At 43.5% G+C, this 26690-nt stretch overlaps 1 protein-coding gene across 7 annotated transcripts in view; it reads right to left on the reverse strand.

Annotated features, from left to right (window-relative positions):
- Positions 1–26690, reverse strand: part of foxp4 (forkhead box P4) — a 276065-nt gene that overhangs the window by 20135 nt on the left and 229240 nt on the right. For all 7 annotated transcript variants that reach the window (XM_060910313.1, XM_060910312.1, XM_060910309.1 and 4 more), the window contains 5 exons: positions 17327–17410; positions 13712–13913; positions 13526–13602; positions 10876–10977; positions 5007–5128 (listed from right to left, as the gene is read on the reverse strand). In XM_060910313.1, the coding sequence (XP_060766296.1) occupies positions 5007–5128; positions 10876–10977; positions 13526–13602; positions 13712–13913; positions 17327–17410 (587 nt within the window). The remainder of the gene's footprint in view (positions 1–5006; positions 5129–10875; positions 10978–13525; positions 13603–13711; positions 13914–17326; positions 17411–26690) is intronic.

Below are 26690 nucleotides of genomic sequence, written 5' to 3' on the forward strand. Positions count from 1 at the left end.
GTTGCTGGAAATGGGCCTCTATACACCTATTGCACCAAAAACCTAGTCTGGCTAACGCGACTGCAAAGCTCTCCGAGCTATTGGTCTGGCCAAGATATTAAGCCCAACCGTTTCCCAGAGCCCGTGGTTGACCCGCCTCCCTGAAATGCCTCAGTTTGCTACTGGTCGAAGCCAGAAAAGGCTGTGACGAAGCTTAAACCAATCACATCACTCTTTCCTCTGACGTATGTGACGCGACGGGGCTAACTGGTAGATTAAACTCTTACCGAAGCCGGTCGGGAGCAAGGCGAAAACGTCCTTCCTTTCAATAAATACCTCCAGGGCTGCTCTTTGCTCCGTTTTCAATGAGAACTTGCTCCATGTTCGTAATGTTTCTAGTGAATGAAGCGCTTCCGGCATAGATTCTGTAAACAATCTATGGCTTCCGGTCGCAGTTCTACTACGTCACTGCCTTGAACACGCCTCTACCCAGGGCCGTTGGAGATGCTCAAAGTTGATTGGCTCCCGATTTTTCCGGAGCTTGGAAGAGCTGGAGATAGCTTGCCTGGCCAGACTAAGCTCGCAACAGGCCCTCATGTTGCGTCACGCTTAGGATGGGCGGGCCCAGGCTACCAAAAACCAGACATTTGCAGCTAGAATAGTCATTTACCACATTAGCAATGTATAGAGTGGATTTCTGATTAGTTTAAAGTGATCTTCATTGAAAAGAACAGTGCTTTTCTTTCAAAAATAAGGACATTTCAAAGTGACCCCAAACTTTTGGACGGTAGTGTATATTACGCTTATAAACTTATTCCAAGTCTGAATGACTGGGAAGTGTCTGGATTCAGAAAGGATGTCAGCCATGTTGCGTGAACGTGAGCGCTGACTTCAGGTATCGGATTCATCGATAGCCGGCATCGTTCCGTTCTGCCGAAAGGCTCCATTTTTATGATCGTAACTCCAAGTAAATATTAGAAATACGATCAGAGTGGTGGGACCTGGTTGTGTTTGTGTGATTCTCGAGTTTATATAACCATCAGCAAACACCGCCGAAACAACACCTTATTGTTAAAAAGTGTGGAGGGGCACACTTGATTCATAATGAATCAAATGAGTTCCTTTGAGTGGAAAAAAAAACAAAAAACTCATGAAGCTGAAGGGGGGGTAAAATTGTCAGAAAACCTCAGAATTTCTAAAATTAAAGTCGTAAATTTATGAGAAAAATACCCTGCATATTCTCCGAGATTATAAATTGACAAATTTTGAGAAAGAGAGAGAGGGGAAAAAAAACCCTTGAATATTCTCTGAGACAACAATCACGTTCTTCCCGGCTGCAGTGCATTCTGGGAAGTGTAGTTGAAAATCTCTTCGTGAAAATCTTTTTCCTTACACTGTGGGATCGAGGAGGAACTCCTGCATTTCCTATAACTCTCGGCTCAGCCGTCGGCATCTGTGGTCTAATGACGTTGATCCAACCTTGCAAAGTGAAGTGATCTGAGTTTTTTTTTTCCTTACGAATATACAGTACCAGTCAAAAGTTTGTGCACCTCTACTCATTCATAGTTTTTTTCCTGTATTTTGATCTACATTGTAGAACAATACTGAAAACTATGAAATGACATCTGGAACTTACATGGAGTTATGTAGTAAACAAAAAAGCGCTTCAGAAAACAACAGGTTTCATATTTTAGATTCTTCAGCGTAGCCAGCGTTTACCTTGATGACGCTTTGCACGCTATTGGCATTTTCTTAACCAGCTTCATCAGGTTGTCACCTGGAACGCTTTTCAATTAACGGGTCCGTCTTGTCAAAAGTTAATTAGCGCAATTTCTTGCCTTCTTAATGCGTTTGAGATCAAACAGTAAACAGTAAATAATAAAAATAATACATTAAATAGCCCGATTCCACAACTGTAGTAATCCATATTATGTCAAGAACCGGTGAACTCAGTAAAGAGAAACGACATCCATCATTACTTTAAGACGTGAAGTGCCTTTTAATTCATAGCAATAAAGAAAAAATGCTGAATTAGAAGGTGCGTCCAAACTTTTGGCTGGTCCTGGATGACTTTTTCTCAGAATATTACCGTTTTATTTATATTTACGTACAATGGCCCTAATACGCTGTCATAAGTAATGACAAGAAAATTAAGAAGAGTAAGAAAATTTTAGGCAAAATCTGGTGTGACGCTCCTTTGTAATTAATAGCTCTTCAATTATTTTTTTAACCAGTCAAAGATATCCTGCCTTCTTGTTGTCTCTTGGTTCACAAGAACAAACCTTTCCTTTTACTTTCAGTTCATTGGCTTTTCTTCCAGGCAGCATGGTGGTGTAGTGGTTAGCACTGTCGCCTCATGGCGAGGAGGTTCTAGGTTCGAGTCCAGTGGCCAACGGGGGCCTTTCTGTATGGAGTTTGCATGTTCTCCCTGTATCTGTGTGGGTGTGCTCTGGTTTCCCCCAAAGACAAGCAGGTTAGGCTAATTGGTGGCTCTAAATTGACCGTAGATGTGAGTGTGAATGGTTGTTTGTCTCTATGTGTCAGCCCTGTGATGACCTGCTGACTTGTCCAGTACCCTTTTTCCACCAAATCAGTTCCAGGGCTGGTTCGGGGCCAGTGCTGGTTCACAACTCGTTCAACTTGAGAACCAGTTTGCTTTTCCATAGCTCGCGGGGCTAAGCGGAGCCACGTCATTACAGCGCTACGTTTGCATAAACCTTGGCGCGAATATCAAAGCAAAAACAACACGGAAGAAGCAGCAGCGGCAACAACAACAACAATAATAATAAATTACTTCGCGTTTGTACAGCTGCTGCTTCTCGTCGCTTAAAAATGGCGATCTTTCGCGGTCTTGTTATTGTTGTTGGGCTTAACAACTCCGCCCCCCCCGCTGACGTAAGCGGTTCTTTCCTCTGGCCCAGCAGAGAGTTGGTGCTAGCCTGGAACCGGTTTTTCTGGCCCCAGAGCCAGTTCTTTGTCAGTGGAAACAGAAAACCCAGTTCCAAACTAAGCACTGGCCCCGAACCAGCCCTGGAACTGCTTTGGTGGAAAAGGGGCACAGGGTGTACCCTGCACAGGATAAGCGGTTATGGATGTTTTTTTTTTTCTCCAGTTGATGTTATTCATGTTTGTTCTGGCCAATGCTTTAGCTGGAAGAGCAGGAAACTGTATTTTATTGTTGTAGCAAATGGTCAAAAATGGTAAATGCTAAGCCTAAATCATCCATCTTACCGTAACTCCTCTGTTTAGTGCGTGCACTGACTTTCATAGTGACAGATTTCACGAAGAGGTTTTTTTAGACTTAGATTTAGACTGAAAAATAATTATCATGGGTACTACAAGCACTATAATTCTGTGCTTCTTGAGTACTTTGCATGCACTTCTAGTCTGAGTAGCGTGTTCATACTGGGAAACCCAATGAGATATGATGTACTATTAATACGCTGATGTTTTACTAAAACTGAAGAGTGGAGAGGAGACTGTTACATGTTTTGCACTCAGAGCTCGCTGTCTGCTTGATGTAGCTGAAAGGGTGGAACCACCAAGAGTTTAAGTAAAAAAAAAAAAGAGCACTGAGCAAAAATGATGCCACGCCATGGATGCATATTAAGAGCATATTTAAAAAAAAATCATATCTCCCATGGCTAAACTGTAAACGTTGGCACATCTGAATGAAACAAAATCAACTGTGAGCTACTGCTCACTTACATATCCCCCCCCCCTCGCTTATATCAGAATGCAAGCAATCGAAGGACACTTATTATGAATGTTGACTTCAACAAATAATAAACCCTGAAATAAGTAAATAAAGAGCAGTGTCCTTCCCAGGGATTTCAAATAGCATCCTGCTAAACTATCATTTTGAAATAGCGTCAAAATCCACCCTATATGTTTCGCAAATACATTCAGCCGGTAAACAGGAAGTCAATGTGCGACAGACCTGAAAACGGTACACACGGTATAGAACCCCAAGCTGAAGCTCCATACCAAATATCAAGCAGTTGTGATTTGTAGTTGCTGAGAAAAGTGCTATGAAAATTTTGTAAATCCACGCTATATGTTTTGCAAATACATTCAGCCGGTAAACAGGAAGTCGATGTGTGACAGATCTGAAAACGGTACACACGGTATAGAACCCCAAGCTGAAGCTTGGTACCAAATATCAAGCAGTTGTGATTTGTAGTTCCTGAGAAAAGTGCTATGAAAATTTTGTAAATCTACGCTATATGTTTTGTAAATACATTCAGCCGGTAAACAGGAAGTCGATGTGCGACAGACCTGAAAACGGTACACACGGTATAGAACCCCAAGCTGAAGCTCGGTACCAAATATCAAGCAGTTGTGATTTGTAGTTGTTGAGAAAAGTGCTATGAAAATTTTGTAAATCCACCCGATATGTTTCGTAAATACATTCAGTCGGTAAACAGGAAGTCGATGTGGGACAGACCTGAAAACGGAATACACGGTATAGAACCCCAAGCTGAAGCTCGGTACCAAATATCAAGCAGTTGTGATTTGTAGTTGCTGAGAAAAGTGTTATGAAAATTTTGTAAATCCACCCAATATGTTTTGCAAATACATTCAGCCGGTAAACAGGAAGTTGATGTGCGACAGACCTGAAAACGGTACACACGGTATAGAACCCCAAGCTGAAGCTCCGTACCAAATATCAAGCAGTTGTGATTTGTACCGGTAGTTGCTGAGAAAAGTGTTATGAAAATTTTGTAAATTCACCCTATGTGTTTCGTAAATACATTCAGTCGGTAAACAGGAAGTCGATGTGCGACAGATCTGAAAACGGTACACACGGTATAGAACCCCAAGCTGAAGCTCGGTACCAAGTACCAAGTGGCTATGATTTGTGGTTGCTGATAAAAAGGGTGGGACGGACGGAGGAAAAAAACCAGTATACCCACCCCTCGTTTGAAGCGGGGGTATAAATATATTTGTCATGAATATGAATGTGATAAAAACCTTAAGGCCTTAAGGAGGAAAAAAAAAAAAAAAACAGCCAAAGAAACCCCTACCCTGTCATCTTTGGTGGTCTCCGCTTTTGGTATTCCACTTCGTCCACAGTCCAAACAGCACCCTTGACGTTCTCCACTCGCACGAAGCATTTGTGGAGGCTCAGGTTATGGCGCACGGCATTCTGGGTAAATCAGGAAAGACAGAGATTTAAAAAAAAAAATAAAATAAAATAAATTCTCCAAGGTGCAGATGAGACAAAATGTACAGCTACAGATGACAGGTTGTTAACAGTAACGCATTCATTTTCAATATTTATGTAGCCAATATGAGAGAAAGAGTAAGAGGCACTGAGAGAGAGAGAGAGAGAGAGAGAGAGGGCACAATAAGAGTTTGGTCACGTGTTCTTGCTTGAAATGCAATTACAGTACCGCTTCGTTAAAACAGTCTTTAATAACGGCATAAATTGTATACCTGCTTTCTAATTAAAAGCCTGCTTGTGGTGATAAGCATAAAAAAGGCTGCTATTCAGTTCAGTGAGCGATGTGTGGATGTAAGTTTATCTCCTCATCTCATATTCTTCCCTTCACACACACACACACACACACGTGCGATTATGCCTTCTATCATAAACACTCCGCCACAATAGCTCCCTCCCCCGACACACAGCACCAATTAAGTGCATATTCCTCCAAGGAGTAGTGACACCAGGGTGCCACACCGTCACACCAGTAGGAGAAGAAGAAGAAGAGGAAGAAAAACAGCCTTCTGTCTCCAAATGCTTAAAAGTAAAAAAAAAAAAAAGATGCGCCTTTCTTCTCCCACTAGCAAACCTCTATCATTTTTTTTTTTTAAATTTCACTAATCAGCCACTATCCAGAATAACACCCCCGAGGGAAGCCCCTTCCTTTTCATCTGCTATTTGTAGTTTGTTCATGCCCAATTTCATTACCAATTTTAATTCGTGTATAATTAAATCCTGTGTATTTTTTCTGACACGCTCCTTTTTTTTTTTTTTTTTTCCACAGCCCATGAGGGAGGGACTGCTGATGCCGGAATCACTCCTAACCGTAATTACAAGTGCCATAATCAGACGAGGCCTCCCTCCTTTGAATAAATTTCCCGGCGCAGGAGCGATGATGCTTAGTTTTGCAAATTAGTATGACCCCAATTTCAGCCTGCCACCTCGCCAATTTTATTTGCATTCCCATCCGTGATGAAAGACTAATTCTCCCAGTTAAAACATTAGCGGCAATTTAAAGGGGGTCAGCCTCGGCAGACATAAACAAAATGCTTTGCTGGCTGGGTGTGCGCGCGTGGCGTGTGAGAGATGACGGCGTCGACGCTCTGGAGAGGGCCGACGATATTAGAAGAGATGGAGCTCGTGACGTGGGTGTCAAATGGGTCTCGCCTACTCGACTGGCGATGCCCGCACAAAGGAACTGGCGTGCCAGACGCCATTTTAGCATCTCATCAGGGTTGGCTATTTGTCTTCCTGTGCCCAGATTAACCATTTTACAGCTGTTTTAAATACCGATCAGCATAATGCAGACATACGGCTAAACGACGTCCATCAATTAAACACTCCAGTTCCATACAAGGAACTTTAACGGGCTTGAATACTGGACGGCTCAGAGAAGATGCGAGCAGGCTAAGCAGTCATCTTCAATCCGGTAGACGCTTACGTTTAATTGCGCTTGAGTAAACACAAAAACCAGACATAGCAAACCTAAATAAGTAGCATTGTTTACAATAAAGTGGGCCTAGAACTTCATTTCAGACAGTTTTCCCTCTTCGATGCCGAGTCTGGAGGGGGAAAAAAAAAAAAGATTTAATGTTTGGATTTGAAGTGTAACAAGAAACACTTGACCTGAGATCTAACAGCCGTCTGCAAAACGCATGACAGGAGTGTATGCTGCAAAAAAGAACATTAAGATTTATAGATACGAATCATGGTTCTAGGCAAGGTCCATCTTTACACCTAAGGGACAGCCTGTGACTGATCAATGACTTCCCCCTGCTCTTTCCATGAAATATGAATGGCCATTAACCGAGCCGGAGAACATAGAGACCCATTTCTATATTTAATACCGCGACCAAACGACTGGCGAGAGAGAGAGAGAGAGATGGATATATTACAAAAGAGAGAGAAAATGGGAAGAAGACAGTGGCGGATGAGAACACGAAGAACTGCGTCTATTAATTGTTAAATTTCATAAAAATGAAATGAGACATTACAGATATTCAAGCCACCTGTCTTCTCTCCTCCTTTTCCTCATCACTCCATATCTGACCTCTCTAAACTGCTCTCGAGGGCCATTGCTCCTTTTTTTTTTAAAACTCTTTTCTCCTTCTTTCCAAGTCCTTTTCTTGCTCCAGACAGCACCTGTGAGGAAGTCCTGTAAAATCAGTCCGAAAATGGCCTTACAATGTCTTGAGGTTTGCAATTCGATGCCATATCAACCGAGAAAGCAATACAGAGGAATGTAGTGAAAGTGACTAAAGAGAAAAGAAGAGATGACAGGAGGCAGAGATGAAGTGGGAGGGCAGTTTCTGTTCTTTTTCCACTATCAGGTCTCTCCTGTCGACGTGGTAACTGAATCGCATGTGGTTTAAAGTGTGGGACTGGATATCAAACACGCACCCACACACACGCACGCACAGTAGGGGTCTGTGTAGACAAGCCGTGCTAGCTGTGGTGCACAGAGGAGTGCCAAGCTCCTGGGGAGAGATGCAGGGCTGCGATAGAGCGGCACGGTGGAGCAGCGCTGAGCGAATTAAACCACGAGTCCTGTGCTGTGTCTGAAATCACTCACTACTCCCTACTCACTATCTAGGGAACTCTATATAGAGGACTGTATAGTGCGCTTATTGGTAAAAAAAAACAACAACAAAAAACACTTTTGGACACTACTCCGCCACGCCTGTCGCACAATTAAAACGTGGCAGATCGGTCAGCTGGTGGGTTTTCAAAAATAATAAATACATATCATACTGTGCGTGTTTCCCACATTAATAAATACAAAGTGCCTGCATCTCTCAGTTCTTTTCAATCTTTGACGCTGCCGTTTGATATCTCATCATCTCTAGCCGCTTTATCCTGTTCTACAGGGTCGCAGGCGAGCTGGAGCCTATCCCAGCTGACTACGGGCGAAAGGCGGGGTACACCCTGGACAAGTCGCCAGGTCATCACAGGGCTGACACATAGACACAGACAACCATTCACACTCACATTCACACCTACGGTCAATTTAGAGTCACCAGTTAACCTAACCTGCATGTCTTTGGACTGTGGGGGAAACCGGAGCACCCGGAGGAAACCCATGCGGACACAACATGCAAACTCGACACAGAAAGGCCTTCGCCGGCCACGGGGCTCGAACCCGGACCTTCTTGCTGTGAGGCGACAGCGCTAACCGCTACACCACCGTGCCGCCCGCTGTTTGATTTATTAAATCGACCGCAATGTATGATATTGCTTGGTTAGTGACCATCGGTTGTGCACTACTTTTCACAATGCATCATGGGATACTATGAACCCACTATATAGGGCGTAACAATTTGCACTATACATTCGGACAGCACTACAAAATGGCGGACTCACTATATAGTCCGCGGAGTAGTGAGTGATTTCGGACACAGCGCCGGTCTCACGAATACACATACGGTGAAAGGAAATCAGCCGGCACGGTGGGGTAGTGGCGTCGCCTCACAGCAAGAAGGCTCCGGGTTCGAGCCCCGTGGCCGACGAGGGCCTTTCTGTGTGGAGTTTGCATGTTCTCCCCGTGTCTGCGTGGGTTTCCTCCGGGTGCTCTGTCTGGTTTCCTCCACAGTCCAAAGACATGCCGGTTAGGTTAACTGATGGCTCGAAATTGACCGTAGGTGTGAATGTGAATGGTTGTTTGTCTCTGCGATGATCTGGCGACTTGTCCAGGGTGTACCCCGCCTCTCGCCCATAGTCAGCTGGGATAGGCTCCAGCTCGCCCGTGACCCTGCACAGGATAAGTGGTTACGGATAATGGATGGATGAAAGGAAAATCAGCCATTGAAATAGTTTGTGCTTTCAAACTTCCAAGATCATCCAGTTTAGACCAGTGATTCCTAACTGGTGTTTACTGAGCAGTACGTTGTACGTGTTTGAAATATCGGTGCACTTTTATTTTGAACGTTCTCCAGCATTTCTCGCTTTGAGACGAGCAATCAGAAGGCTGACATTAAACAGCGACATGTAGGCCTTCAGAGAAAAATGGAATTAGCCTCATGAAAAACACACACTCGCACACAACAGTTGAGTAGCTTTTCACAGAATATCCATGAAATGAATTCTCTCTAGCCGCTTTATCCTTCTACAGGGTCGCAGGCAAGCTGGAGCCTATCCCAGCTGACTACGGGCGAAAGGCGGGGTACACCCTGGACAAGTCGCCAGGTCATCACAGGGCTGACACATAGACACAGACAACCATTCACACTCACATTCACACCTACGGTCAATTTAGAGTCGCCAGTTAACCTAACCTGCATGTCTTTGGACTGTGGGGGAAACCGGAGCACCCGGAGGAAACCCACGCGGACACAACATGCAAACTCCGCACAGAAAGGCCCTCGCCGGCCATGGGGCTCGAACCCGGACCTTCTTGCTGTGAGGCGACAGCGCTAACCACTACACCACCGTGCCGCCCCGAAATGAATTATTATTATTATTATTATGAATTATTATTAACTGTTACACAAACTTAATGAAATATGGTTTCACTCGCAATGAGGACAGAAGAGAGAAGCGATTTAGCTTTTAAAGAAATCCTCAAGTCTGCTTTCCACCTGAACTCCTGTATGACTGGGAAACACTATTTTAAAGATCCGCGGATGTACATCGAACATTTAAGGTTTCCTTCAAATATCGCTTTTTTTTTTCTTCAAAGGTTCTCGCCTGTTAGTTCAAAGCTGCGCGTTACAACCGCGGAATGATTAAATGTAACAGAGCGGGTTTTTTTGTTTTTTTTTATTCACACCTTGGAATGACTTATCACCTGGATCTCATGAGGAAATAAAAAAAAAATGTTCAAATTCAAACAAGAGCGATTTGGGTGTATTTGATTCGATTTTATACGAGTTCGAAAAGGTAAAAATTCACACGTTAACCGAATCTGTGTCTCGTCATACAAATAGCCTTTGCATCGCGTTATGACTTTAAGCCTTATGAATATGTCTATGCGCTTATAAATAAAGCGTCTAGCTGTCTAGATTCTACTCGGAAGCTTTTCTGAAAGGGAAAGTCTCTGTTTTTAGTACAGGAATATCATCATGATTAACAGTTATAGGATAAGGCTGAGAGGATGAGACGAGAGAAAAGAAAAAAAAAAGCCTCCGAAGTGAAATTTTCTTCTCTCCCGTACACCAGGCAGGACGCTGGTCTGCTTTTTCTCCCACAGTCACGCGAGAGACAATAGATACAGCGGATTGGGACAGCACAAAAGAGCGGGATAGACAGAACGGAAAAGAAAGCAGGCGGGGTCGTGCCCTGGCTGGCCGGGAACAGAGTTGGCATCATTAATTACGACTGCATGTTATCAGAATGTGGCCCTCGGCACAGGGGCAGAATTTACTACTGTTTGCATCAGGCAGAACAATGGGTCTGACTCAGTGCGTCTGCGGTTTAGCCATGTTGCTAGGTGGAGGGAGCAGCCGGCCATCCAGGCAGGACGCTTACTCAATAAAACGACTGTATGAAACATGACTCAAAGGGTAAATCAAACAAATAAACCGTGCTCGTTTAACCAGAAAAGTTTTCTTAACTTGGCAGGCAACTAAACTCAATCGAACAGGAACAAACATCAGACTGTTCTGTGTAAACCGGGGGAAAAAAAAAAACCCCCGAAAAACGCGAAATGTGCTTATTTTACAGTAATGTGATGACTGGTTTATGTCTCTCACCTTCCAGGTTGCTGTATTTCTCCTGAAATAAGCGAACATTCGTGTAAACCAGTTGTAGATCTCGTTGAGAGTCAACTGTCGCTCGGGGGATTCAAGAATAGCCTAGAGAGAGAGAGAGAGAGAGAGAGAGAGAGATTGAAAGTGATTGAAATGGCTGCTATTAGAGACACATTAGCTGATGAGCCATCTGCAGTCACTGTGGTACGGTATAACTGGAGGTGTGCATTTCAGCATGGCTGACACTGCGCTTCGAAATGATCATAAATCCACAGTTATGAACACACGCACACACACACACACACACACACTCCTCTCTTTTCCTTGCACGCAGGCTCAGAACTCAGACGCAGCGCGCATAGATCCAAATCTAACACTCTCACAACCTCATTTTTCTCTTTCTCTCAACTTAGTTCAATCCCAGAGATCTCTATTAGACATCTACACTACCGTTCAAAAGTTTGGGGTCACTTTGAAATGTCCTTATTTTTGAAAGAAAAGCACTGTTCTTTTCAATGAAGATCACTTTAAACTAATCAGAAATCCACTCTATACATTGCTAATGTGCTAAATGACTATTCTAGCTGCAAATGTCTGGTTTTTGGTGCAATATCTCCACTCCAGTGTTCTAATGGTACAATGTGTTTGCTCATTGCCTCAGAAGGCTAATGGATGATTAGAAAACCCTTGTACAATCATGTTAGCACAGCTGAAAACAGTTGAGCTCTTTAGAGAAGCTATAAAACTGACCTTCCTTTGAGCAGATTGAGGCCCCGTCCACACGAGTACGCGGCCTCACCCAATACGCTGTCGTTTTGAAAAAAAAATCTCCGTAAACACGGCGTCGTTTCGATTCACTGGAAACGACCCAAAACGCTGTCGTACATATGCCAGGCCTGTATGTGGCGCTGTGACGCCACCACACCAATACACTAAAACCGGAAGAGAAGCCATGGAGCATGCGCATAAAGGTCACGCGCTGTTTACAAAACAAGCTCGTAACACGAGAAGTTTTGTTGCTCCTCGCAGTAATATAAAAGCAGAAGGTTTTGTTGTAGCAGCCGTAATAGACTGAGTTGTTTCTGCAGTACGAGCACAAGCCTGTAGTCCGCCGTTGTTGTTGTTATGACGCGTCTAGCGGCGGCGGCTGAGGTTAAAGGTTAGAGAGGCGGGGCTTATACGTCATCGTTTCTGAAAAAATCCGCTTCGCCGTCCAGACGACTCCGGGCTATCCGGCGTTTTTGGATTTTCCCACTCTGGGACCCGTTTTCAAAAAATACCGGTTTCACACCTCGAAAAAGCCAGATCCGTCTGGACGCGAGACCGGAATGATAAAGTATTTATGCGGATTCGACAAAAACGTACTCGTATGGACAGGGCCTGAGTTTCTGGAGCATCACATTTGTGGGGTCGATTAAAGGAACAGTCCACCGTACTTCCATAATGAAATATGTTCTTCTCTGAATTGAGACGAGCTGATCCGTACCTCTCCGAGCTTTGTGCGACCTCCCAGTCAGTCAGACGCGCTGTTACTCCTGTTAGCAATGTAGCTAGGCTCAGCATGGCCAATGGTATTTTTTGGGGCTGTAGTTAGATGCGACCAAACTCTTCCACGTTTTCCCTGTTTACATAGGTTTATATGACCAGTGACATGAAACAAAGTTCAGTTACACAAATTGAAACGTAGTGATTTTCTATGCTATGGAAAGTCCGCACTATAATGACAGGCGTACTAACACCTTCTGCGCGCTTCGGCAGCGCATTGATACCTTCACTCGGAGTTGTACCATTTTTTTTAGACAGGGCGGACGGACCAGGGCATTTGCCCGCCTGGCTGTGCCCGACGAGGAGCGCTCTCAGCCGGCTTGGGAGGCAGACGGCAGCCCCTCCTGGAAGTGTAGTTTTACCATGGGCCTCATGCGGAAAAATGACAAAGTCCCAATTTTACCATGGGGCTCGAGTTGTACCATTTTTTTAGACAGGGCGGACGGACCAGGGCATTCGCCCGCCTGGCCGTGCCTGAAGAGGAGTGAAGGTATCAATGCGCTGTCGAAGCGCCCAGAAGGTGTTAGTACGCCTGTCATTATAGTGCGGACTTTCCATAGCATAGAAAATCGCTACGTTTCAATTTGTGTAACTGAACTTTGTTTCAGGTCATATAAACCTATGTAAACAGGAGAAACGCGGAAGAGTTTGGTCGCATCTAACTACAGCCCCAAAAAATACCATTGGCCATACTGAGCCTAGCTACATTGCTAACAGGAGTGACAGCGCGTCTGACTGACTGGGAGGTCGCGCAAAGCTCGGAGAGGTACGGATCAGCTCGTCTCAATTCAGAGAAGAGCATATTTCATTATGGAAGTACGGTGGACTGTTCCTTTAAATGCTCAAAATGGCCAGAAAAATGTCTCGACTATATTTTCTATTCATTTTACAACTTATGGTGGTAAATAAAAGTGTGACTTTTCATGGAAAACACAAAATTGTCTGGGTGACCCCAAACTTTTGAACGGTAGTGTATATTAACTACAATATAGCCAAAGCACAATTAGGCAACTTCTTATGGTGCAGCTGAACCCAAACGTGTGATTGTTAAATGGTTAACTTTGTTTGGATGGCTGTCTCTCATTATATCGGGGTTCGGGTGACTTACATGCCGTATCAGAGACGCGTACGTGAACGGAGGTCTGACGTCAGCGTTTTTGTAGAATTCACAATTCTGGGCGAGCTCTGCCAACAGGCACAAAACATCCAGTTCAGTTAAGGATTTCATTTAACATACGTCAACAAGTCAAGCCTATATGACGAGTGTGTAGCCAATGTGTGTGTGTGTGCTGACCAGATGCGATGGGGGTGCAGTATTTGTCGGAATTGCGCCGGCGGATTGGACCGACACCGTGTAGGCTGGAGGAGCTGATGACGGACGGGCCCTGCCTCAGGGGGGTGATGGGAGCTGCAGCCGAAGTGGGAGGGTGAGGTAAACCCTCGGGGAAAGGCTCGCTGTCCCGCTTCAACAGAGAGGCGCTCGACGCCAAGTTCAGCTACAGAGAGAAAGACAGAGAGAGAAAGGGGTAAATTTAGACACTCCATACGAACCCTTATAATATCCTCTCTAGGTGCATCAATATTCCAGTCGACTGCTAAAATAGCGACAAAATATACAGTACTGTTCAAAAGTCTTCGGCATCCTATTTTTTTCCCCCACACAAACTGTGTTACAGATTTCTATATTATCCAAAAACAAAATGAAATGTTACGGAAAAAAAAAAAAGCAACAACATTTGAGCAGCATGTTACACAAGAGACGACATTTCAGATTAAAAAAGAAAACGTAATGAAGGCTGCTGGGTTTTGGTGCAAAATTAAGACGTGAGTGTGACGGTCAAAGTGTCCAGAAGAACCGCGGCTGGTTCTGTAAGACGCTCAGTAAAACCTACGGCTCATTTCCTTATCAAACTGCACTCGCTGTACCTGAGTCTACCCTTTTTTTTTTTTAAAAGCAAAGGGTCGTCTTACACCAAATATTGACTTTCATTCGTTATGGGTAATTGATTACTGTTTATCGTATTTTTTTTTAATGTCGAAACATTTCGTTTCGTTACTTTTTAAGCCATTTGGCAGTGGGTTCTTCCGAACTGAATCACATTTCTGTTTGATTCTGAAACTGTGATATTCCGCATCACCTTCACGCTCGGTAAAAGTTGCATTTTTTAATCTCATCTCATCTCATTATCTCTAGCCGCTTTATCCTGTTCTACAGGGTCGCAGGCAAGCTGGAGCCTATCCCAGCTGACTACGGGCGAAAGGCGGGGTACACCCTGGACAAGTCGCCAGGTCATCACAGGGCTGACACATAGACACAGACAACCATTCACACTCACATTCACACCTACGGTCAATTTAGAGTCACCAGTTAACCTAACCTGCATGTCTTTGGACTGTGGGGGAAACCGGAGCACCCGGAGGAAACCCACGCGGACACGGGGAGAACATGCAAACTCCGCACAGAAAGGCCCTCGCCGGCCACTGGGCTCGAACCCGGACCTTCTTGCTGTGAGGCGACAGCGCTAACCACTACACCACCGTGCCGCCCCATGACAAAAATACTTGTACTAAAAAATTCAGGAACAATTGTAGCAAACGGTTATAAAATACAGTGCCGCCACCTCAATTTTTCAAAAAGTAAAATACAGTGCTGCCACGTGTACATTGCTAAAGTACGCCTTTGAACACCTAATAAAACAATATAAAAATACAAACTATACAGCTTAAGCCGACACCTACGGTATATTAACCGTTCAAAAGATACACTTTTAGTCTCTTTTTAAAGGATCTTTTACATTTATCTTGACGAATATCAAGTGGCAATTCATTCCATGGCTTAATTCCTCTATAAAGCACAGTTCTTTTCAGTGAAGTGCATCTTTTTTAAATGATTAAAAATGTAATTGTTTTACGCTGACAGTCTAATAAACAATGAAAATGATTTTAAAGACCATATAACAGAGGTTTAGTTAAAGTCATTTTGACATTGTACGAGCGAAAAAAAAAAAAAAGTGTAATAAAACGTCTTTTGTGAAGAACGGGAAAGGGATTTTGTGTCTTTTTCCGCAAATATTATTTTTCTTGCTAATAATTGGGATGAAAGTGTAGGATTTAGTCCGGTCAACAGTTGGTTAGTGATTATAAAATAGGGGTTCAATCAATTGTAGATCCTTACTCTCGCCAGAAAGCTCCTCAGTCATCCACAAAATAGTTTTTTAGAAGTTCAAACACGCTTGGTTTACAGGATCATGTGCTCCGGTTTCACTGCAGCTTTGATTCTCGCACGCGGTGCTGTACAATAATCTCCTGCCTTCTCATTACAGCGCAGGGAAATATAATCGCCGTAAACTCGCTATCGCTCCCATGCTGAGAAGCGAGCGCCACGCCAGCCACGCCAGGGCCAGTTGGCACGCAGGCTCCATTATAAGACAATCCGCTAAGATGGGATTTAAAAAAACAAAAAACAAAAAAAAATGTAAAAATCCCCTGGTGCATCTTTGACACGTGTGCATATGTGCCAAAGCTTCTTAGCGGCGTGCAATTAGAGTGATGCAAAAGGAACAAAAACAAAGCAATACAAAAGGGAGGAGGAACACACTCTGGCAACAAACTGCACGTGGCTGTGGTTAGCCACCCTCACTAGCGTTGCCCAATTAGCTACAGCGGGTGTGTGGAGGAGCGCTGGGAGATGGAGGGAGGCTTTTCCAGGGCTGCTTGTTTTCCTCTAATTAAAACCATCACAAGCACGTGCAATAACGGAGAAAGGAGGGGCAGGAGGTGTAGCGGCGATGGGTTTGAAGCTAATATGCCGAATTAAACCGTGCCACCCCTCCCTTTTTGTTTTGCCTCTCCTCACCTCCTCTCATCACCAAGCCAACCTGGCCCATCTCCAGTAATTAGGGGGGCAAAATTGTTTAACAGGTACTTAATTAACACTGGCGCTGTGCCAGCTTGCCATGATGCCCGCTGAACAGCCGTGACCGAGAACGACGCCCTCATGAGGGACGACTCGAAGCGCCTTCTTTTCTCCAGCTCAATGGGCCTCTCTCGCCAGCGATCCAGCCCTGACTTGGCACCCCATTACCGTTTTGACGGGACCCCGTCACGTGGAATTGTCTCCAAACAGAACAGGAGACGCCGCCTATTTTTCCGCCCATCCGTCCCGCTTTTTATATCCCGATTCCAAATTAAGACACTCCAGTTCTAATTGTCAATTAATTTCAACATCTTCATATTTTAATAAGACTCCTCATCAATCTTGCCATGAAATATTCATTAGACACCTAATCACTGCGAGCCCGGCTTGGTGGCTAGGAAAAAAAAAAAATTACACAGAGCTTTGTATTAACTGAGAAGGTAGGCTACATTTTCTCTCTCTCTCTCTCTCTCTCACACACACACACACACACACTTATAGACAGCACACACAACCGCAAGTCATTTCATTTGTGCAGAAGCAGAGACTAGTCCAGCTGTAAGTGATTAGTTGGTGTATGTCGAGCCTAACACTGAGCCTGTGTTTAAACTGCATTTGAGACGCTTGTTTAGACACACGATTAATGACTCAAGAAAACATGTGTACTTAGATAATCGGTAAACATTTAAGCCTTCGCGTTGCATACCGTAACAGGCAACAGACAGGCCAGTTTCTCTCCCCCCACCCCCCATGGCCCTCGAGAAAGTGGCCTTCCGCGCAGAAAGAAAACGCGCAGTCCCTCAAAGTGCCAACAGAGGGCACTGTTTTTTACTTTGGAAATGCACTACAGACTATGACGCTGAGACTGACTTGTTCTGACTAGTCGGACCCCACTGAGCAGTGATTTTTATTACCTAATTGATTTTGTTCTGATTTATAGACAATGGATGCAAACGCAGAAATGCAAATACAAATGACAGATGGTACACGTACCGGTTGGTTGAAAGGCTTTGGCTCTGATGGACGCATGTGCAGGTGGGTCATCATGGCCTGCAGACGCTCGCTTTCCTTGGCCAGCTGCAAGCACGTGCACACAAAATGTTAGTAACGACACAGCAATAAACTACAGAACCATATGGGCATTGGTTCGGTTTCAGATAGCCAGCTCAATTATTTTATTTATTTATTTTTTTGTACACTACCGTTCAAAAGTTTGGGGTCACTTTGAAATTTCCTTATTTTTGAAAGAAAAGCACTGTTCTTTTCAATGAAGATCACTTTAAACTAATCAGAAATCCACTCTATACATTGCTAATGTGGTAAATGACTATTCTAGCTGCAAATGTCTGGTTTTTGGTGCAATATCTCCATAGGTGTATAGAGGCCCATTTCCAGCAACTCTCACTCCAGTGTTCTAATGGTACAATGTGTTTGCTCATTGCCTCAGAAGGCTAATGGATGATTAGAAAACCCTTGTACAATCATGTTAGCACAGCTGAAAACAGTTGAGCTCTTTAGAGAAGCTATAAAACTGACCTTCCTTTGAGCAGATTGAGTTTCTGGAGCATCACGTTTGTAGCCTAGTAAACTAGACCCACCCGCCTAGCGGCCAAAAATATTTTTTTGCCTGAGAGTGGGTCTAGCCTCGCACCGTATCAACAAAACACCCCGGGCATCAAATCATGCCCGCTAATCACAACGCAAGGTTTTTGTTTGGATTCTTTGGGCGGGCTTTTGCAGGAGTGACGACAAAGCTGCGCGACGCTGGAGAAAGCGCAGCAGGAAAGATGGCTACGGCTAGTGAACAGCGTGCGTTTGACTCCGCTTTGGAATCAGTTTTAGAAGAATTAGACTTGGAGTTTTCGTTGAAACATGAGCAGGAAGAGGCTCTCCGCTCATTCCTTTTCAAGAAGGACGTTTTCGCTGTTTTGCCGACCGGCTATGGCAAAAGTCTGATCTACCAGCCGGCTCCGCTCGTAGCCAAAAGGATGGGGCTAGTTTGTGCAGTACGAAGAATTAATAAACCGCTTTGAAACATTACTTTTTGATTGTTTCTTATTTTCCCGTTATTTTAAATTTAAGGGAAATTATTTCACCAAACACCACTAAATAAAAACTCTCACAAACAGTTTAAGCAAACCCTTGAAAAACACTTGAAAAAAATATGAGTGTATGTGGTACAGACTCCAAACTTGTGGTCATTATCTCCAAACTTCTTAATATCTAGAACCTGTTTATTAATTAATACGCATTTTGAAAAATTTTTTATTTCAAGGCCTCCCCCACTGCTTTCTGTCGCTCTGACTACGTCACAGTCACTGTTGCGCTGATTGGTCAGAGCATTGGCCTATACGCACAGAGACAGTTTGAAAGACAGCGGGTTGTTCCTCCCACCCCCTTCGGAAATGTCTACGGACCGAGGCCAGACTAAATATTCACATTTAGTCTGGCTTGCCAGGCTATCACATTTGTGGGGTCGATTAAATGCTCAAAATGGCCAGAAAAATGTCTTGACTATATTTTCTATTCATTTTACAACTTATGGTGGGAAATAAAAGTGTGACTTTTCATGGAAAACACAAAATTGTCTGGGTGACCCCAAACTTTTGAACGGTAGTGTATGTTTGTTTGTTTTTTTGGTGGGGCATATTCAATTTGAGCAAGGTGTAAGACTTTCCGACTGAAAAAAAAAAAACCTTAAACACGAAATCAGAATTCTCCAAATCAGATTAAAGCTCACGTTTTATGTGATTGGTGTACATTCAAATCAGGATTTATTTTTGTATAAAAGCAAAAATTAAGATAACGTAAGACTACTATTACTACTACGACTACTTATTATATTATTATTATTATTATTATTATTAGATATGTGGGGAAATCTGACTCCAGTGAGAGCCAACAAATCAGACTCAGTCACTTGTAATCAGTATTATGATTATTACACCCTATCACCTTCCTTCCCTGCTTTATGAAGTCTTTGTGTATAAATATGACTTTTTTGCCTCTTGTCATGCCACACTATCTGTTACGCGCGCCACGGTCTGGTTCTTCAGGTGAAAAGTGGCCTCTTGTACGTTGTACGCTTTTGCCTTACAGATAACTTATAGCGATGATTTCGGTATTTTCGAAGAAGGGCCGTCAGGAAATCGGGCCCCGACAGTCGGCGATGCCTAAAGAGTCTCAAGAGCCTAAATTCAGCCGACCTGAGAGGCAGCGAGAAATAAGAGAACGTGAGAGAAGAGGTGAGAGAGCTGGAGAAGACGGTGAGGAAGAGACCTTCTTGAGAGTGTAATTATGAACCCGAAATCCAGGGTTCAATGAAATGTTCGTATATCATGCTGCACCTCCTGTTATTCAAGTTTGGAATTTTTCCTTCGTCTGCGATTCTCATCTGCGTATGACGCTGCTGGACGCTATTTCCAGCATGACGTGGTGCTCAGAACCTGCAGCTGACGCCCCGACGCTCTTCTTGAGCAACATCGTACTAGAAATGTGTTGTTGGGTTTTTTTTTTTTGTCTTACTAACTTCAAGAGAGAAAGAAAAGACCAGGCCGGTCAAACAGCTGTCGACAGCTGGGTTTGGAACATATAATAAGCTGTCCGGCGATATTTTTTTTCACATTTCCAGGAGATTGTACTGTGACTGTACTGCAGGATGTAGTGTACGCTTTGTACCAGTATTATATGATGTAATGCTTTGTAATGCATGCTATAATTTCCATAACGGTTTAAATAAACCCGGTTCCTGGTAATGCAGTCAGACCTTTGGACCCGACGTTACAGTTAGAAGTGACAATATTAATTTTTTAATGAAGTACAATCCATTCCATATTGCGATGGATTTCACCACCGCAGTCATGACTAAAACAAGCAGCATAATCCAATTTGGAAAGTTCAAATAATGCAGCGTATTTATTCCACAGGCCCGCCACAGATCTCAGCTGAAAAAAAAAAAAAGTTTCCTGCTGTTAAACCCCTTATTTAAGGATAATTTCTCGCTCTTTCTGTTTTCCGCTGTTTGTGCTCCGCTAGCTCTGGCCTGTTTATTTCCCCCCGCTAGCTGATCTGTGTGTAATAATAATAATAATAATAACGCAGCGATCAACCTTGGGACGAGATGGAGATAAACCCCAGCGTCCCAACATACGTTCTACCTCAGGCTGACACTGGAAGCTTTTAGCGGCATTAGTTTTAGGAGTGAACAGAAGGATGGTGAAATTTAGGCCCTGTTTACATTATTTCGAATCAGCGGATCATCAGATTAACGCTTTTAAAACGATTCGCGTACGCACGCAAAATTTCTGTGCCCGCAACAAAACCGTTCCCCGTGCACACAGCAACGCCAATACACGGATACGCTAATCGCATGACTAATTAGACGGCACGTCACATGATCCCAGTGCATATCGGGCATGCGCAAGTCACTCACCACTTGCAAGTGGAAGGACGTCGTTGTAAAAAATGAAGTATGCCAGTCTGTTATCGGCGGTACTGGTACTACAATGACGCCTTTTTTACACCGTGTATGGCCTTCGTGTTTATGCTAGAAGGATCTAACAGTGTTCGGTACACTCTTCACCTCGCAGAACGGCCGTTTTTTGCGATTACAACAAGACTATTTAGTGCTACGGTAACCAACACACTTCCTGTATTGCTCATTCACTTAATGACTTCCTCAACACACTTCCTGTATTGCTCATTCACATGACCAACGTGGCATGACCAACGCCAGCGAATCAGGAAGGTGGATGTCACAGTGACGTTGTCCAGTGACGACGTCAGCTAGAGCTCAGCACTGCGTATCCTCGTTCCTCAATGTTTACACAGCATCGGATCAGATACGTACTGGGTTGAATACGTGGGATTCAAACTGTTCCGCCTGTGGAGTCGTTTTCCGGCGTTTTAATGTGCATGGACAGTGCATCCGCAACGAAAACGATACGGATACGGTCTAATGTAAACACCACCATAGTGCGACTGATAAAGCCAGTGTGCTAATTGAAGAACCGACGCCCTAATGTGAGCCATCATGGTGTAAAAACAGGCTGGGCTTCCTCGCTATTCTTTAAGACGGCTTACCTCGCTCGTGTCGCTGCGCGTTACGGTCCGCAACTGCTCGTAGCTGCTTTGTTTTGCTTAATGTGACCTAACGTGGGCCATCGTTAAGCATCATTACACACTCCAAACATCCAGTCTGATCACACCGGATAACCTCTCACGAGTTTAATGTGTGCTCAACATTTGACTGACAGCAAGACGGATGCGTGTTAGCAGTCAACCCGACCGGGAGGAAGAACTTTTGCTTGGCAGAATAGAAGGAGGCCTTTTTTTTGAAGGGTTCAAATAAAGAATAAAACACGAAGAGGCATACTGTTATCGGCGGGGCGGGGCGGTGCGATTTATTGATTATTTTCCAATGTATTCCTCTAATAATACTATAACTACAATGAATGCGTTTTTATCCATTTATAACTACATTTAAAGCTAGACCGCCTTTCAGATTTCTCAAGTGTAGGTCATGAAAAGAATTCTCCCCGACACCCAATTATTTTTGTTCAGTGGACTGAAAGCTGCTGAATTCTAATCACACTTTCAATTTTATTCATTTTTTAAAAAAAACGGAACAATTAATGAATTTAGAGCCACGTGGCCCGAAATTCTCCGCTATTTATTCCTGCTTCACCATGACACAACTCAAGATACTACGTCGTGCATGACGTGGCGGGTTTTCCCCGTCGGCGCAAGGCATTGTGGGATACAAATTCGAAACAGGAGAGGAAAATGGAGGACGCGAGCGTGCGAATGAAACGTGAAACACCGACTACAGTACCGGAAAGAAAGCGAGAAGAAAAGACGTTATGTTCTATACGAAGGAAAGGAAACGCAGGACCAAACTAATAAATAAATATCGGCGCTCAGCGAGCACCGCGGTGTGATCAGCTGTTCGTTTAGCGACAGAGGTTTACAAAGGTAAACCTGTAGATGGCAGTAATGCAACACTGTGGATGCCAGCTGTCGTAAAACCCAAAAGAAAAAGAAGGTTAAACCTGTGAAGCGAGCGATTTCATGCACATTATTTGCTCGGGAATCCGCTCAAATTAAATAACTTCCCAGCCACAGAATGGCTTTTTTTATTCAAGATATTACAGAAATAAACATATATCGCAATGACCAAATTTCAGATGGAGCTAAATTTCACCGATTTTATGAAATCGAAAGGCCGTCTCGCTTTAATGTAGCGGAGTGTCTGCGTGACAAGTTAGTTCCTGTCACTGACTGTATGTTACAACAGCTATGGTACGACCAGTCAATCTAGGACCATCCTCTCTTTTTTTTTTTTTTCCCCTGCCTTTTGACATTAGCAAGACAAAAATTGCTGACACTGGAGGCTCCTTCAATAAAATGTTTAATAAACGCGCCCTCACGGAACATTTCACCATTGTGATGAATTTTGAAATTTGTTCATTATTAAGTTCAGATGATGCCGAGTGTCTGATATGCCAGTTCCTATATATATATATATATATATATATATATATATATATATATATATATATATATATGTGTGTGTGTGTGTGTGTGTGTGTGTGTGTGTGTGAGTTGTTACTATAGAAGCAATACATTAGTATTAAGGCCTCTGCATGCTCTTGCGACAAGGCTTTCGCAGATTGCTTTTCGCAGACAGTTGTAATTTATCGTTGAGTGGGGAGTAATAGGCGTGCGCGATGTTATTCACCGCCACAACGCCAGGGGGCGCGGAGTTGCGAAATCGCTAGGAGTAGTTGGTGGGTGTGGTTAGTGGAGTGTTTATCCTCCGGTTACTTATAATGACTAGAACTGGAGTCGTATAGATGTACGTACTTCCTCACTTCCTCGATCAACCGCTCTTCGTGCTGCTCCATCTTCGCTCGTGTTTTTAAAAATGCCGGTCGTGAAAACAAACCAAACCGGGAAAGTAGGGAAGCGGAAGTGCATGTACAGCGGATGTAGAGTGGACCAATCAGAGCCCTCTTGTCTGCGACGCTGTCTGCGAGGCTTCTGCGGTGGTCACAATTTTTGGGAGGTGCGCGCAGAGCGTCTGCGAAGATGGGGGGGCTACTGTACGCAGACACTGTCTGCGATGCTATCTGCGAGGACTGGGTTGTCAGCATAAATTGGCCTTTAGTCCAAGTGTGTCAACACTACTATCGCGATTTGAATTGCTACTGTCAGAGCTGCTGTTCGAGAAAATCAATCGACCAGTCAGATTTGAGAATTTAACTGCTGCGTGATAGGAACTCATAGCATTTTGGATTTCATTTCTGTGTAATACCAAAGATCTAGCGAGCTCACTTTTAAAGGTTCTACACCTATCTCTAGTCAAATGCTGCGGTTTTCAAAATGTGAGACGCGCCTCCCCTAGGGGGCGCCAAAGAACTTCAGGGGAGGCGTAGCGTGAGAAAAAAATAGTCACCATCTGGTTAGCTACCGTAAGTCAAGCTATGCGTGGCTAGAGATATGGATAAATTTGTAATACTTAAAGTGAGAGAGGAAAGAGAGTCAAGTAGAAAAAGTATAACAATGATTACCGTATTTTCTGGACTATAAGCCGCTACTTTTTTCCTAGGTTTTGAACCATGCGGCTTATACAAAGGTGCGGCTATTCTGTGGATTTTTCTTCCACCGCTAGGGGCGCTCTAACCGGAAGTAGAATCAAAAATAAGATAGACGAAAAATCAATGCAAAGAAGAATTAGCAGATCTTTAGCAGATAGAACACGCACGACAAATTACTAACTGGTAATTATTTTCAAATCCAGCAAAGATGATTAAAGTGACTTGTGGTTTCAAACACAGGAGAAATGAAGGTAAATAAATACCGGTTATTTTCTCTTGGTTCTGTTCCGTTTTAATCAGCAAAGCTGCTGCCGTGTTAAAAGGCACTGTTCGGAAAGAATCTGTTCAGGTACATACATGTACATTTACAGTACAAAATCGTTCTGTACATGCAGTAAATATCTAATTTTTCAACATAGATATCTGCGGCTTATAGCCCGGTGCCGCTTGTATATCTTTTTTTAAATTTTTTTTTAAAAATAGAGCGGATGCGGCTTATATACAGGTGCGCTCTATAGTCCAGAAAATACGGTATTTAAAAGTTTGGCTTTTCATGTATTGGCCCAGATGATGCTCCACTGCCTCAGTGTGTTATTTGTAAAGATGTGCTAGCTAACGACAGTACGAGATCACGTAATCTCCGGCGTCACGTTGAGACCAAGCACACAAGTTTGGTGGCCGAGCCACGGGAGATTTTTTGACAGAAAGCTAAAGTTTCCCTTTCTTCTCCGTTCAGCGGGACGAATCGACAGATGTCGCTAACTGTGCTCAGCTAATGGTGTACGTTAAAGAGGAGTTTGTGTTTCGTCGTTCTCTGCCAGCTCGCACTACAGCAGAAGACATCTTCAAGTCTTTGAACGATTCCGTTCAGGAGAATCATACTGATTGGGGCTGCTGTTGTGGATTATGAACTGATGGCGCAAGAGCGATGTATAAATGCAAGTCATTAATGCAGTCTGCTTTCAATTTAGCTACTGAACTCGAGGCCGATTGTTGTGCAACTGGATGAAATATTTTTAGGTGAGGGTGACCCACAATTTAACCAAAAATGTAAGTTTTTTTTTTTTTTTAAACCTATGTTAAAGTGCATATCCTGGACCGATTTCGTGTTTTTTATATGAAAGAACGTCCCTTTACACACTCATCCAGAAGGGTAATTTTGCACAAGGCCATCTGTCTACAGCAGAAAAAAATAAAACGCGTCTGGAAAAATCCCAAGGGAGTCTGGAGCCAGATTCGTGACGTCACCTGCGGAAGCGCCAGCAGGCTGCGCGAGCTTGCACGGTTTCAGTGCACAGCCTGTGTAGACCAAGTTTAGCAGCAAGCGATTTTGCATTGAAATATGGAATTGTCACCTGAGCGCAATGTTACTTCACCTTTGGATGAAGAATATAATGAGATGTCAGAATTGGGGCTTCATCTGTTTGGATTTGATGATGATTCAGGTAGTGAAGACGACGGAGACGACACTGTGGATGTAAATAATACGGTCGTTTTCTCATAAACAAACCAGCGCTGGTGTAGGATTCAGAAGGAGGCGGCCCGCACGTGACGTCACGAAAATCAATGTTTGCCGGGAAATCCAAATGGCCAGTTTTTTCAGAGGCGGACCAATTCGCCTCAAATGGCTTGATTTCAACTGAATTTTTTTGGTATTGTATGGAATCAATTTTGTGCCAAAATGTTCATACAATACTTTTGAAATATCAAACAAAAATGACAAATCAAAATACAAAAAAAGAAAAAAAAGTCTATTTTTTTAGACTGGCAAACAAATTATTCGTGTAATCGTGCAAAATCTCAGTCTATTACTCTTCAGAAACCTTTTATTTTTGTTCCGCGTCTTTCTCAGTTTTGTTTGACGTAATTTATTTCGGTTGCGATTCCAGCTTTCTCGTTTGCGCTCCCTGACTTTTTGCTTGCAGTTTTGGCACAAACTTCACGTGTGGGCGGGCTGTCCAGGAATGCATTCCCATTGGCTAACTTGTGTTTGACTGACAGCTACGCTCAGCCATTCCCTACTCGGATTCTGGCGGACTGTTTGGCGAGTGACCGATCCATTGACGGTAAACAAGGATGGAGTGGACTTCAGTGGCGACTATGATATTGAATTTACACTTTGTTGAATTAATTCAATATCATAGTCGCCACTGAAGTCCACTCGATCCTTGTTTACCGTCAATGGATCGGTCACTCGTCAAACAGTCCGCCAGAATCCGAGTAGGGAATGGCTGAGCGTAGCTGTCAGTCAAACACAAGTTAGCCAATGGGAATGCATTCCTGGACAGCCCACCCACACGTGAAGTTTGTGCCAAAACTGCAAGCAAAAAATCAGGGAGCGCAAACGAGAAAGCTGGAATCGCAACCAAAATAAATTACGTCAAACAAAACTGAGAAAGACGCGGAACAAAAATAAAAGGTTTCTGAAGAGTAATAGACTGATATTTTGCACGATCACACGAATAATTTGTTTGCCAGTCTAAAAAAATAGACTTTTTATTCTTTTTTTGTATTTTGATTTGTCGTTTTTGTTTGATATTTCAAAAGTATTGTATGAACATTTTGGCACAAAATTGATTCCATAGTATTGCGCAAGGTAAAAAAAAATAGCAGAGAATGCAGAATGTTACAGATATTTGACCAAAGTTTAATATAAAATAGGAGAATTACATTGATCTCGCTCCTGAATTTACCCGTGATATGCACTTTAAGGCCTTAAGAATGAAATTGCCTTCAAAAAAAAAGCTTTAAAATGTTTA

The sequence above is a fragment of the Neoarius graeffei genome, chromosome 26 (assembly GCF_027579695.1).
Source record: "Neoarius graeffei isolate fNeoGra1 chromosome 26, fNeoGra1.pri, whole genome shotgun sequence".
Taxonomy (NCBI): Eukaryota; Metazoa; Chordata; class Actinopteri; order Siluriformes; family Ariidae; genus Neoarius; species Neoarius graeffei.